This window comes from Clytia hemisphaerica, unplaced genomic scaffold (genome assembly GCF_902728285.1).
Source record: "Clytia hemisphaerica strain Z4C2 unplaced genomic scaffold, Clytia hemisphaerica genome assembly, whole genome shotgun sequence".
NCBI classification, from domain to species: domain Eukaryota; kingdom Metazoa; phylum Cnidaria; class Hydrozoa; order Leptothecata; family Clytiidae; genus Clytia; species Clytia hemisphaerica.
In genome coordinates, this window is record NW_027103968.1 from 1,466,039 (window position 1) to 1,481,248 (window position 15,210).

The 15,210-nt window shown below is 35.7% G+C and overlaps 1 protein-coding gene across 7 annotated transcripts in view; it reads right to left on the bottom strand.

The window, feature by feature from the left end:
* The window catches only part of LOC136810472 (guanine exchange factor for Rac 30-like), an 83,534-nt gene that overhangs the window by 30,341 nt on the left and 37,983 nt on the right, over positions 1–15,210 (bottom strand). The window contains exon 1 of one of the 7 annotated variants that reach the window (XM_067067033.1): positions 1,112–2,793. The exons of the other annotated variants lie outside the window; for them this stretch is intronic. Coding sequence (XP_066923134.1) covers positions 1,112–2,701 — 1,590 coding nt within the window. The 5' untranslated portion in view covers positions 2,702–2,793. Of the gene's footprint in view, positions 1–1,111; positions 2,794–15,210 lie in introns of those variants that run through there. 7 annotated transcript variants of the gene reach the window in all.

The window sequence follows — 15,210 nt, forward strand, 5'->3', positions numbered from 1 at the left end:
ATAAAATCAAAACCAAGATGACAAGATCAAATAAAAATAATCAAGTTTAGATTCCGCACTTTTTACATCAATGCACCGGCCGCGAATTTGAAAAATATCGTGAGAAAGGATTTTCGAATATTTTTCTTTGGAATTAAATTATGGTCAAATGGTTTAACCATGAAAATGCTTTATAGACAAACATTACGGTTTTTAATGTTTTTCTAATAGCAATATTTTATCGTTTATCGCCTGGTTAATCTCAGCCTCCATACGTTTGTTTGGTTAACTACTTTAGAATTTTAGGAACGTGTTTTTTGAATATTTATTTCAAACAAGCGTGCATAGGGACATAATAACCACAACGAGCATTACAGAGGAAATTTGGGACATAACTTGAGCCTGTATATACAAGAACTTTAACTGTAACTTTAGCTGTGGTTTTATTGGCTGACATTATTGAAATGCCAGATCCAAAGTATTATAGAAAAGACAGCCAAACAAATAAGCAATTCAATAGCTTACTTGCTAGAGGATTGGAATTGGATCAATTTTAGTACTGTTATTTTGAAAGTTTGACAGAATTTCGAAACATTAATCATGTCTCTAAAAAGCAAAAGAGAAAAGAAAAATTCGGAAAAAAGTGATTAACCGTAATCAGTAATACTAATTAATAAAGTACGGTTTTGTCAGCTATCGGTGCTTTATATAATTAGCTTCTAATAGGACATACCAGGTATTCCTCAGAAACGTCCTTTATAGAGATCGAATGAATCATGGAAAAGAGGGCGGCTTTGTTAGCTTTGTCAAATAGACAGAGAAACTCAAACTAAACTTCCAAAAACGCTAAAGATTTCAAAATCATGGTGTTTATCGTTGAAAATAGCCCCAAAAATTTACTACAGAGTCATTCTCGGTACATATTATCAAGCTTTTGAATAAACGATAGAAATGGAAAGGTTTTCGAATAAACAAAAGAGAATTTTCGAGTCAACAATCAAGTTTTTGATTGAGACAGTGTATCGTCCCACTCCTAAAAATCAAGCTAGCAAGAAAATCACTGGTGAATTGCGGATTGTTGTTCTCTCTTATGAAAAGTCATGATCAGATAAATCAACATGTTAAAACCTACCTCTGATTCTTTACGCATGCGTAGTGATAATCTGGACGGCGTATTACGACTTGCCATATCGAAGACCGTCAATAAATCGAGCGTCGATAACTCCATAGTACTAATGCCTTTCTTTCGTTGCCGTAAATCTCCGTTGGCAACAACGCGTCGCCGTGAACGTCGATCACTACCCTGGCGCCGAAACATGGAGCCGCTTTCAACGCTATGTTTTACTCGTGGTAAATCGTGTAAGCCGACGTCACTTAAACGCTTATAAATGGTATTTACATCTTGTGGACAACTGCAACTTCTCGGTAAATGATCAATATGATCTGATCCAAGAAATTGGTTCTCAGATTCAAACTTATTGCTCTCAATATGAGGCAAAACTTTATCTTCAAGTAATATAGGACAATCTAAGGAAGGAACGCGTGAGATTTTTCGATGTCGTTGATGTTTGAATTCATCCTGTATTCGACTAACCCGAACGGGTCGTAACATGGATTCAGTATTCCGAACGGGGCAGTTATCGGATTCGTCTAGGTGTTTCGGGATACGAACCGGGCGAATGTTAGCGGTTTTATGAAAACTTAGTTCATCATCAGCATCACAACAGCTGTCTGTATCTTCTTTTTCTTCCGAAAAAACTGCAAAAGTTCTCATTTTTTCTCCTGATGAAGCGTCTAATGGTTTAAAAGAAGAAAAATTCTGTGGATCATCGTTTTGTAAGCTCTTTCCATTTTCAACAATGGATTTGCTCAGTCTTCCAGTTGAAGAAGGTAAATAATTACTTGATTCTTTAGTCGAGATTCTGTCCTCACAACGAGAATCTGTGTTTTCTTCGTATACTCTAAAACAAGTATTTGATGTTTCCAATCTATCAGGTGTCGATAGTAATTTAGTAGAGGCTGTACTGGTCAATTGGAAATACATTTTCTCTGGTGATTCTAAATCATCGTGTGGTTTTGTTTCAATGTGATTCGTTGTCTCGATTGTTTCTTCATTCACTTCTTCGTTACATAACAAACTCTTCATTTCATTTTTATCAATGCTCTCTTCTTCCTCCTCCTCTTGTTCTTCTTCGAACGAATTTTCTTCTTTAATTAACGTTAAAGTACGATTTTTAGGTAGTGAACTAACTGGTGAATGTGATGAGGATGAAATACTTGTTGAAAAATCATTCAATATTTTATCAAATCCATACAAATTCAACGTATCTAAATCATCAACAAATGCTGTTCTTGATTTTGTATCGTCGAAAGATTGACTGAGATATTCAACAGAGTTTGAATGTTGAATCGATTGTAATCGATTTAAACTCGATGTCCCGACTTGATCCAAAGCTGTCAAGCTCTTTGCTCTTGAAGAGGATTTGGTTGGTAAAGTGTTGTAATTTCGATGATAACCTGATGACAGAGATCGCGATCGCCCATGCCCGCGCGGTGATGTCGAATAGGATCTTTTGTGATGAGCGACAAAGGATGGTGATGTCCTCTGGTTTGTTGTGGTGATCGCCTCTGGATGATGATGCTGAAGCTTAACGTGTGTTGTTGAAAACGGATTGATGTAGAAAATAGGAAACGAGGAACCCAATCGACCAATCAAATCCATTATTCATGTAGTTAGTAGTTCTCTCAACCAATCAAAATACAGGAAATTTTCAGTATTAACCAATCGATTCCATTGTTTTGTTATATTGTTTTTTTTCTTCTCTACATTGAAGAAATGTTAATGAATTTTTTTTTCACATACGAAAAGGTAGTAGTTAAATGATCGGTGACTTCCAAAATAAAAGGTTATTTCCTGAACGATGACAGATTAATCTGTTCAAGAATTTTTTGAACTCAGATGCAATGTCCTTTCCAATGGTATTGTTTTTACAATCCGCATTTTCATAAGAAGAATAATTTATTTTCTAAGAACACCACAATTTAAAGGAAAACCAAACATTTAACTTTGATGTTAAACTTTGATAAGGAAGCTTTAAAGAAAAATTGGGAGCTTCTGATTAAAAAGCTTGCTTTTAGGGGGCTTTTAGTTGGCAATAAATCAAGAGAAATCTCTTATATCCAAAAACTAAAAGCCAATTAAGAAAAACCAGACGAACTTTAATTAATATAAAGTAATTAATCTTATTGGCAGCTTAATGATTGCTTAAAGAATGATACAAATATCTTGAAAATATGACGTCATCATTGTAAAGAAAACAAAAGAATTGAATTGAAAGCACAAGAAGTCAAAAGTATCAAGACAAGTCAGAACAAGAAATGCGTTGAGTGAATTATACGTGATGCGGGATATTATGAAGTAACTTCCCTCTAAAAATAGCAACAACCAAAATTATAATGACTTTTATTAATTTCAAATATCCCCATTCGAAATTCAATGTTTAAAAAAAATTGCACTCTAAAACTGGATTCTTTAACCTTGAAACAATAGAATTTCTATTCTCATAAAGTATCACCGGGGCTGCGGGACAGGGGTGTACAAATCTATAGAAATTCCCCAAAATAGATATCTTCAACACAACCCATACAACTTTTTTCTGTAAAGTTCATGCTTGAGTTGAGAAAAACATCATCCAACAACAACACTGCTCAACTCCATTCAATCAAATAGGAAAGTTGCAAAAATAAATAACATTGAAATCATAAAAGGATTAAGGAATAATAAAATTAACAGAAATTAACAACCTTTTACAAAGATGACAATATCTAGATTACCCTTATGATATCAAGCTGCTGGCTTGAAAAAAGTAATAGAAATAACCATTTACAATTGACGCTCTCTAATTCGATATATTCAATAATGCTAAGTAAGCTCGGTCGTTACTTGACCTCGGGTAATATTTCTCAGTATAGCCCTTAAAAACCAGTCATTACCGAGTTTATGTATGTGTGTTTTTCTGCGACGGAGACGGTAAGGATCTAATTTTACTAAGAACAGACCAGCTGAGGACGACTGTAAATCGACACCTTTACCATTCTCGATATTGCGGGTCAGAACTGCGGGTTATTCCTAATCGCTTCAGTAACTCTACCGTCCTCAAAAGTGCAAATACATAAACTCGCTATTATTGTATTAAAGGTACCGTTAACAAGTAACTCTCAGAAACGACGCTCTACTTTTGGATTCGCTCCCTTGTTCAGTGAAAATCCAATTCGAACATCGAATTAGAGAGCGTCAACTGTAGACAATCTACGACAAATTTCGAATGTTGAAAAGTGAAAAGGCTTTTCTAAAGATTTATTGTATTTACAGAGTTGAAGGAAGATAGAAGATTCTAGAAGGACAGTTAATGTTAATGTATATATTCTTTAAAGTCGAAAAATGTGTACAAATCTGTACTAGCTTTAAGCTAATAGAGTTCGACTGCCTATTTTACAAAATGAATCATTCATCATCATCTGTTAATGCCCAATCGCTGACGATTTCTTCTGTAGAGCATTTTGGTTTATAATTTGAAGATATTTTTATTTGGTTTTGTAATTTTTTAACGATGCGTAGTTTTGTTCTTGGGCTTCCTCTTACGCACCAGTTGAATCCTTTATTGTTATTGTCTTTGTTAAGTTTCTTCGCTTGTTCGTGCATCTCCTTGATCTCTTTCCGTTCGTTGATTGTGAAATCTTCCGTTATACTTACCTGAAAGAAACAAGTTTCTTTTAGCATGTGTAAATTCTTCATGATAAGATCTTTGTCATGTTGACTTTGCAGGGTGACTTTCAGAGGACGGCCATTCTTTGTTTTTCTGTTTCCTAATCTGTGGTGAGTAACATTGATTTCTGGAACATTGATGTCATCTAGGAGTTCTCGGAACCGAAATATGTCATATTTTTTCCCATTTTCTTCTTCTTCCTTATCTGGGCCTGAAATATTCGAGAAACCCGTGAACGATCATATTCAGTTTTCTAGATTCTATGTCTCTCTTTTCACTGTCTTCCTTCCGTTTTTGTTCTTCGGCAGATTTTAAGTCTTCTTTGTGCTTTTTGGTAATCTCAGCGTATGTTTTCTTTGATGTTTCAGTCATTATTTCTGCTGTGTGCTTTATTTCTTCCTTAATCATGCTTCTTGTCTTCTCCTCCATCTCTTGTAGTTTTCCTGCCAGAAAGGTTTGAGGTCATTTTTGATGGAATCACGGGTTTTTGTGTTGGTGTTGACCTCCTTGTTCAGTTTTTGTATGACGTCGTCTTTCTTTTTAAGTTCATTTTGCATCATATGTTGAGTGTTTTTCCCCACTTTATTTCTTAGGTTTTTCGTTATTCGTACGCAGTTTGAACATAAGTAATGATCGTTGTAGGATGTCACGAATATTTGTAGTTGATACAGGGGTAGCTGTGTGCACTCATAATGAACTGATCTTTTACATTTTTTGCATGTTAAGCGATCCAGGTCATCGTCTTCAGTACATCTTGACGGCGTGCAAGCTTGAGGTGGTGAGGCTGCTTCGAAAGGCTGATCTTTATCCATTTTGATGTTATTTTCATGAATTTTGATGTTTTTATTGGTTTTCAGCCATTTTTTCGAAGAGCGGTGCAAAAGCGTCTGATCTGTAACGTCAGATTATATAATTCATATAAAAACATAAAGATTTCCTGATCCCGAAACGATGAGAAATCAATTTTGTCACATACGATGATTAATAGCAACGAGTAAAATGACTTTTGTATATTTTCTATTTGGGAGATCAACTCCCATGATAAACATTAAAGTTTTCGACGGGTCTGTTTAAGATTTTCCAGGTGATTTAATCTCCACTATACGGTTCCCGTCGTCGCTCTACGTGTGCAAAACGTGTACTCTGCGTGTGCCCAATTTCAGCCGAATCAGACAATTTTTGAATTCTCTAGCCTGCCCTAAAGTTTTGAGTTGACAGACATACAAACGTCGCTCTACGTTACATATCAACTTACACTTATCAAATCAACCAGCCTAACTGAAAGTTTAAAACTCCGTACGTTAGAAATTATCAATAACAATATATTAAAAATATCATACATAGAGTGATATTCTATCAATATTAGACCAGCCATCACTAATAACCCATTAAATTGTCTGTTGTGAAATTGCCACTAATTTGAATATTTGAAAAGCTCATTTTGAAAATAATATATTGAACCACTAATGTACAGTCTATAGAAAAACAATTTATTTTACACTCAACTCAACTCAATAAGCACATTGACAGTCGATAAAATTATCACCACTAGTACTTAGAAATAGAAACAGCCCGGCTGGCACACAACGTTGTTTCAACGTTTATCTAATGTTCATAACGTCCGTATAACGTTAGATGAACGTTAAAACAACGTCTGGGAGGGGTGATGAATGACAACTACTACCGAAACAAATTCAACACAAACAACCACTGACCTTTATATATACCCTGGACAAAGCTTCTCAATCCCAGCCAAGCAAAATCTTTGATCGGAGTTTTTTGAAAATTGGTACCCTAATGTCGGCACTACTCGATAGCGGTGTAAATGCATCGAGAGCGCTAGGTATACTTTTCCTCAAATTATTTTGATGATGTAGCGGCGTTAGACGTTAATTTTTAACATTGCAATGGCTTCTCCTTGGGTACCAATTCTAAAAAAACTCCAATCAAAGATGGTAGATATTGTTTGGTCCAGGGTTATATAAAGGTCAGTGCACACAACCAAGAAAGATTGATAAAACGAACAAACCAAATACAAAGAGTCACCAGTTACAACATAAACAGTATTCCAAGCAAATTACAAAACGGTATAAACAAAAATATTTTTGAAGCGGTATTTTTTAACACAATAGCCAAATGAGGAGTTTTATAGTAATAGAATATAAGAGAATGAACTCCTTTTAATTCTTTAGTTAATTAACTTTGTATTACATTTCAAAACAACAATAATATCAACATAACAGATAATTGGGCAGGATTCGGGAAGTTAGGATAACTCTTGATCAAGATACCATACAATTTCCTTAGCAAGTTTATAAAAGTTTCACAGACTTCTTTTCTTCTTTTCTTTCTAAGCCAAAAATGTTTCATGAGGCCCCCCCAGCGGTTGGCGTGATGGCGTGATGGAGGGTTTTTCATGGCGTGATGGCGTGAAATTTTGAAAAAAACGGCGTGATGGCGTGAAAATGAAGTGCCGGCGTGATCGTGAAATCGAGGTTTTTTAGGCGTGATGGCGTGAAATTTGTAGTTCAGCGTGATCGTGAAAGTTATATTTATTATTTGAATCGTAATTCTATGTCCATTTTAGCCAATTTAGAGGGTTTAAATTTCAAAATTTTCTTGGTCGGCCCCAACTATGGTGGGGTCTCCTATAGCTCTCAATTTAAAACATAAAAGAATCGGTGCAAACAGTTTTAAACATCTGCCATTTATCCTTGTAACATCCAATTATCTTTAGCAGTTGCTAGCTAGTCTTCAAAATAAAGTCGAATGCTATGAGAGGCTCAAAATTTAAAATTTCCCGTCGGCGCAAACGATGGTTGCGTTTCCTCCGTAACTAACATTTTCCTCTTTCTTAGATGCTTATTCTTAGAAGCATCAAAGACATCGGCTCCTTTATTTCAGGAAAATATATATTTATAGCAAAGGCTCAAACAGAAAGAAGCAACAGATTTGTTATGAGGTGTAATTTTGAGCAGATTGGCATTGATCAAAGGAATCCTGTGATGTTTAAACCATATTTTGGAAAAAAGAGAGTAAACGAGGGTGATTGTAGCAATACTAAATTGAAAATTTCTCCCGTCGGCGCAAACCATGGTTGCGCCTCCTCGTTCCCCATTTGAAAACTATTCACGCTAATTCATAATTAATGCCCATGGGTCCCGTCAACAGGGGGGCAGAGGGGACATGGACCCTCATGTTTTACCAAAAACTTTGTAATTTTAAAAGATTTCCATTATTTTTACATGAATTATTTTTCAAATTGAATTGAAATAGGTCCTAAAATAGCACTTTTAAACCTTCAAAATTCAAAAATTTTCTCCGTTGCCCAACCATGGTGGGCTTTGTCAATTTGCTCAAATATACCTCAGCCCTTAAAACCAGGGCCCTTTGATGTGACCCACCAGTTGTCAAACAATTTTTGATATGCATAAGTCAAGATTACGTCATTTTTCCTATCAGAAACACCCGAAAAAACTTGAATTTGACCCCTGTATATTACTAAAAATGAAAAAAAAGGTCAAATTCCTTCCAGATTTTTCCGGTGTTTCCGATAAGAAAAGTGATATATTCTTGACTTACGCGAATGAGAATGCCAAAAAACTGATTGACGATCAAACACATACCTATTTATAGGCAAAAATTAAGTTTTTATAGCGGCATTTTATCCATACCAATGGGTCTAAACGTGGTCTAAAATAAAACTGAATCAATCCAGAGAATATGAGCGTGAAAACTAAATTTTCTAGGCGTAATGGCGTGAAATCGAAAAAAATTGGCGTGATCGTGAAAATCGAATTTTTCAGGCGTGATGGCGTGAAATCGAAAAAACATTGGCGTGATGGCGTGAATTTGGGGTCCGCTGGGGGGGGCCTCTTTCATTGACTACTACGAACAATGCCGCCTTTAGGATTAATCAAAACCAAAAGAAAAAGAGATAAAAAACGAAATGCAAAAGACTGTCCCTGGTGTCATACACCTGGCAACCTAGTATCATGCCGCTAAAATATGGCAACGGCCAAAACGTGGCAAGCATGCGGATATCCCTTTATAGCGAGACCCCCAGGACCCCCCAGACATCCAAACCGGTCGATATGCAAAGCATGTGTGCCACCCTTTTCGGCCCAACCTTCAAATCCAAATAGAAAATTTTAGAAAGCTTTTGAAGTCTCATCAAACTCTGGCAAATCGCTGACAATGTTGAAATTGACAAATTAGCTTTACAAAACCAACTATAATTCTCTATACACCGTCGTTAAAAATGTTAAGTCCAACAAGAAATATTACAGGAAAGATTATTCACAGAATATTGCCTGGATTAGAAACCCCACCTTAAAATACCATTCCGGTCCGACCAATCGTAAATCAGAACACGAGCATCCATGAGACTTCCTTGAGAACATGATATTATTAACAAACAGTAAATCAATTGCCTGGTATGTTCAAAACAACGATTATTTCTCTATTTCAACGAAATGATATATCAGCGTGACTTTAAATGCTGATAAGATTTTGTTGTTAAACATTCAAACTTTCAACTGTGAATTTAATGGAATATAATTATTCAAATTGATTGCATGTAGTGGTATCAGTAGAGCCTTCTCCCAAAACAATAGAATCACATTGAAGACGCAAATTTCTGTAAAGTCCAAAGGGCTAGATTTTGTGCTTTAAGCTCTTCCAAGCAAAAAAAAAGTGAATATCACAAAAAATATTGCTGCTATTGTTTTCGAAAACCTGTGAAGCTTCTTATTGGTCAAGCGCTGAAATTCTATTGTAATGTCACGTGACCTAGGTAGGATTTCCTACCTAACCTAGACACATTTCCTCAGCCAAAGCACGACATCTAGCCCTTCAGGCTTTATAAATTTATGATTGAAGACGCTCACGAGTTTACTTGTACCTCATTGCTGGCGTATGTTCTCTAGAAACACATGGCATATGTCGAAAAGAACGAAAAAGTTAGAAGCAAGAAAAGTTGCTAAAAATTGTCACACGCCGTGTTTCTTAAGATTGCTGCCAGAGCAAGTCAGACAAGTCCATAAGCGTAGCCAACCTACTTTTACTCTCGCAAAGATGTTTTAAAAGCATTTATTTCTTTAAAAACTCAAATACCAACTTGTTAAAAATAGCGCGTATGGTTCATAAATCAAAAATAAATCATAAATCTCGTACACCATTTTTCGAGTGATTTGCTCCTTGGAAAGCGACTCGAATATAGTGTACTTTCGATAACAGACTCTCAATATTCATCACAAGTCTGGCCTAACCGCTAAAACCTGAAAACCACAGAGATTTAATATCGCATAAAATTCATTTCCTCCTTCGACCTTTGCGGAGACAAGACGAATTTTTCAAATAAGTTAAATTCAATTATAGACTTTAAGGTTGAACTGAAGGTGGAGATATAGGGGACCGCATTTTTATCCTTTTCTACGATATTAAAAAAACAAGGAAGAAGTTGTGAACAAACAAACAAACAAACATTATTTTGATAGAATTTTCCCAGTACACCTTTTCGACCGTAGTCGCGCGGTCAGGTGCGTACCACTTAATTATTTAATTATCCCCCTAAACTCGATCCAATCCTTTTTTGACACATTTTTCTATTGTCTATAGGTGCGAAAAAAGGGTGATATAGTGGGATACAGCGGACAAAAAATGCCCACGCGGCAATTGGTAGCTACGGTGGAAAAGGTGAATAATCAGAGAAAAGAAACTCATTCTTAATTGAAACCACTACTACTGCCGAAGAATTATTCCCTGATTAGTGTTTGATTTGTTCATGAAAGAAAAAACAAGAAAATATAACGATCCATTGAAGAAGCAGAAATGGTAGACGGCCTCTTTCGTCATTGAAAACTTTCTAAGCAAATCCCTGGCAAAATATCATCAAAACTACAAAGAAAGGTTACTCGCGAGTGCAACGAAATCCAACACATAACCTCTTTCTTTCCTTTTAATAAACCGTAGACGTAACTGCCAGGGAATTGGTATCCGCGGTCAAAAGTAAAAACTATATACTGATGCCAACGCCAAGGAACTAGTATCGCTCCGTAGTAAACATTATGAACAGTACAATCTATCCGAAACAAAGATATATTACAACAATTTCGCTACAGTTCAGTATATAAAAAGTTAATTGAAAACAAAATCTCTACAAGGAAGAGTCGTTTGTCTCACCCGCCAAATAACAGGAAATCGGCTTATAAAACAAATTGCTTCAAAAGTAGCCAGATTTTAGCATGGAAATTAATTTTGAGCTCCGACCAGACGAATCAAATCTCTTCAATTTAATATCTATGTCTCCCTTCCAATATTATCAAAAGTGTCAATCAACGTCCAGTCCATTTTCGATTGTGGGAGAAAGAAACGATTTGAACCGCCACGATATCTAAGATCTCCAGGCTAGTACGAGTGCTTAACGAGAAGAAGAGAGGCCGACCAATCAAAACACTCGAAGATCACGTGCTTGATGGTCGGTCAGCAGACGAGCTCTACAAAGAGGTCTTGAAGAAAAAGAAAAAGAAGGATATGGTTGACCTTCGCCCTAAACACTCAATGTTGGCACCTGCGAAAACGAACTAAAGAAGTAAGTAAGTAATTTAACTCCAGGAAGAGGATGCCTTTGTACAAAATGATCCAAGAACAAGGCAGAAAGTGAATTTAAGCATCAATAGTCCAGGTATTGCATTGTTGTTCCAATTTTACAGAAACCATTAAGCGAACCTTCATGAAACAAAGTTAACTAAAACCATGGATGATCATTCAAAATAAATTAAAAAGCGAGCAATTTTTCATCGAATTTGAGTCTTCTCACAGCATGGGTAAAATCAATATATCACCACAACAGTGAATACCATGATACCTTTATATAATACCATATATTTATTGCAGTGACAATCCAATTATACCATATAACGGTCACATAAAAAAAAAGACGATGAAAAGCAACCTTTTTTCAGGTCAGATTTAGCAGATTGACCGGCTATAGTAACAAAGCCTGGCTTCAAAATTCGAAGGCGGAGTTAACAGTTTTAAGACAATTCTAAGGAAGAATTGAACCAAACAACAAGCATGAAATCATCAATTACGAAAAAAAATCCTTATGGAAAAGAATTTCTTGATAATCTTAAAATTTTACGAGCAATGACCAAAGCAAAACTGGAAATCAATAAGCTCCCGCTTCAACAAGAAACCAGAAATAATGTCAGGACCGGTTTTCGACTCCGTTATATGCAATAGCAATCCATTTCAGCTTTGAAATAAAATCAAAATCAAAAACCATTTAAGACTTTAACGCTCCAAACCCAAAAAGATAGCTGAACCACTGAATAAATAAGATATGCAATACTAGTCTAACGTGTGACGTAAAGGCTCGAAGCTTATCGCAATTTGAATATGAAATGACCTCACTGACTAAGAAAGTTATAATGGAAAAGCTTGTAAATCAGTTTTTCGTGGTGAGAGCAAGTAAAAACCGTTTTGCAAAAAGTAGCGAGTTTAATCCGTTAATAGTTTCACTGCAAACTGTGATATTTATAGAAAACTATATCATGGTAGTCTGTATCTCAAAAAAAAGGAGAGATTATACTGTGCAGTAAGCCGTTTGCCATTTTATAATGGTCGATGGATTGATGTTAGAGTGGATAATACGCAAACAGTTTGGACACTGTTAGTGCAGTGAGGTTCTTTTGCGTAAATGACAAGATATGTTATGTAACATTGAGATATAATCAACTTGGTAATGATGATCCGAGGTCATTCTATCACATTCAAGAAAAATCCTGAAAAGATAGACATTGTTTATTTTTCACTTGACTAAGAGTGCTCAATGCAGGAATACCGGACCTTTCCACGTTGGGCGTCCCCTAACCGTCAAATCACCCCCCCCCCCGAGGGCCATTTGGGGAGATTGGGGAAAAGTCCGGTCGCCTTTGCACCCAGATTCTTTGAATTTAGAGGTAGAAACTTTTCAGAAGCTGACATCATCCGGCTACCCAATGCAGGGCTTTAATTTCAGACGTAAATTTGAGACGGAAATCACGCGAATACTTTGAACATTGGGGCCTAAAAAGTTTACCACCAGCATTTTCCGATGACATACTATCTTTAATAAGTCACCAAAAGGAAGATCTTCAGTCATGAGCCAAATCACTAATACCTACTTAGTACAGTCACCTTAAAGATTTATGTATGACAGATTAATAGACCAGTCATTAAGAACAATTAAGTTTTATCAGGAGATCACGAATTTCCCGCGCGTTATCCGCTAGCATCTTGTTTGTGTTATTGATGCTACTTATTTATAAAAGCGTAGGCCGCGCACATCAATATTTTGAAAAAAACGAGCGCTCACGTACACACAAAGATATGTCTGGAAGTTGTGGCAAGAATAGAAGCGCATGGTGGTAATTGACCAATATATCACCTATTAAGTTCCTGTTATGAAGAATATAAGAATACTTAGCGTTTAATCTTGTTACTTAAGACACCTAGTAACAATTGCAGTGAAGAATATTCTTCGCGATAATGAAATTAACAAAACGGTAATGAACAAGATCGAATATAATACTCAAGAAAGAAGTTCTGAGAGAAGGTACAATACATTGTGACAGAGTGTAAATAGAGATATCATCGATTACTCATTACTTATATTACTCAAATTGAAATTCATCATCGCTTAAATCTATCCTTGTTAAAATAAGATTCTACTTTTCCATACCATTACTGGTCAATGAATATCTAAAACTAACAAATTATGGGTAAAGTAACACATGAGAGTTATCGTTTCGACAATGGTAAAACTAAGAATTAAACACACCTCTACAGTGTTATTCATATTAGTTTGACTGCATTTCATTGAAAAAAAGCAAAAGAAAAATACCAAGAATGAGCGTCATTGGACCAGCGGCTTTTGCCTCGTTATCCCCGTTTTTGTTTCAATGAGAAACATTTTTCGATGGTTCTCATCTCCAACAAACATAAATCATTAAAAATGTTGCTTGGTATATCCAAACCTTCATATGAGACTTTTCAACTAGAAATATTCTTCGATGGTCCTACTATACTCCAACAAACAAGAACAATCAGCAATTTTGCCTCGTTTATCCAAATGCGCAAAAGAGACATTTCAACGAAAAGGACGTTTGGAGGTCCTTGTCTTCAACAAATAAGTAAAGTCGAAAAATTCGTCTCGCTTATCCAAACCTTCATATGAGACTTTTCAACAAGAAAAATTTTCGGTATGGTCCTACTGTACTCCAACAAAAAAGTAAAGTCAAATGATTCGTCTCGCTTATCCAAACCTTCATATGCGACTTTTCAATGAGAAATATAATCAAAGAAAAAAACGATGAAAAGGAAAATAACCGGCATTCGTTGCGGTAAACCGAAAATGCTAATTACAATACGAAAGACGTAAATGTGTAATCAGCGCATTCAATGAGTTTGATTTTGTTAGTAAAAATCTGATTTGCCAAGGACATTACGTCATTTATTAGTGTGTTGTCTAGACAACCTTGACTTATTAACTCATATAGACAAAAACTAGTAGTGTATGAGCGTTGGTTTCATATGGATGTAAATTAAAGCTAAAACAGGCCCGGTAGAGGCGCGGAGACTGGGGACACTTCAGCAACCCCACTTTTGAGCAAATGAGATTTTTTTCCTTGAATTCCTAGCGAATTTTATATCATTTTGAGCCTTCAGCCTACCCACTGTTACGGTTGTTCCTCCGGGCCTGTAAAAGATTTTAAATTGAAAAGGTGATTCCCAAACTTTTGCTGGTGTGCATTTGGTAAGATTTGAGCGGAAAATCTCGAAACAATTTACATACAGAATATTTGCTAGCGATCATTTCAATACTACCATTAACTATACCCCACCCCTTTTTGAACATAAAGCAAGCACAAATTTACTAAATACTGAATACTCGTAAGCTCCATCATCAGTCAGTTTATGAACTTAAGCGTGCCATAACCATATGACATTTTTTCAGCCTCGATCCCGTTTTATAGTAATTCAGCCTCAATCTTGTCATTAAATTGACTGACGGAAATATCACGATAGCAAAAAGAAGTTTTTTTAACGAAAAGAAAAAAAAAATGAAATGACATTGCTATATTTATCTGGTAAGAGAAGATATAGAAATTCCAGTAGATCCGGTTCTATATCCTTGCCATGTCTATAACAACCTTAAAGAATAGATTATGTTACTTTCTTCTGAAAATTTACTTCTAAAGAGTTATATGGGTTAGATGAATGGATCACCTTTGGCTTAAATATAATTAGCTAATCCTATAGAAATTTTCACTGATGATTAATGTGAACATGGGGAAGGCATACTAAGATTGATTTATCGGGTCTCCGCGAGTATTGCTATTAAATCAACCGTGAAAAATAAGAAATTTGTAAAATCATAGTCAAACAATGAGATTCGTTCAATGATCGATTTAAATGCTGG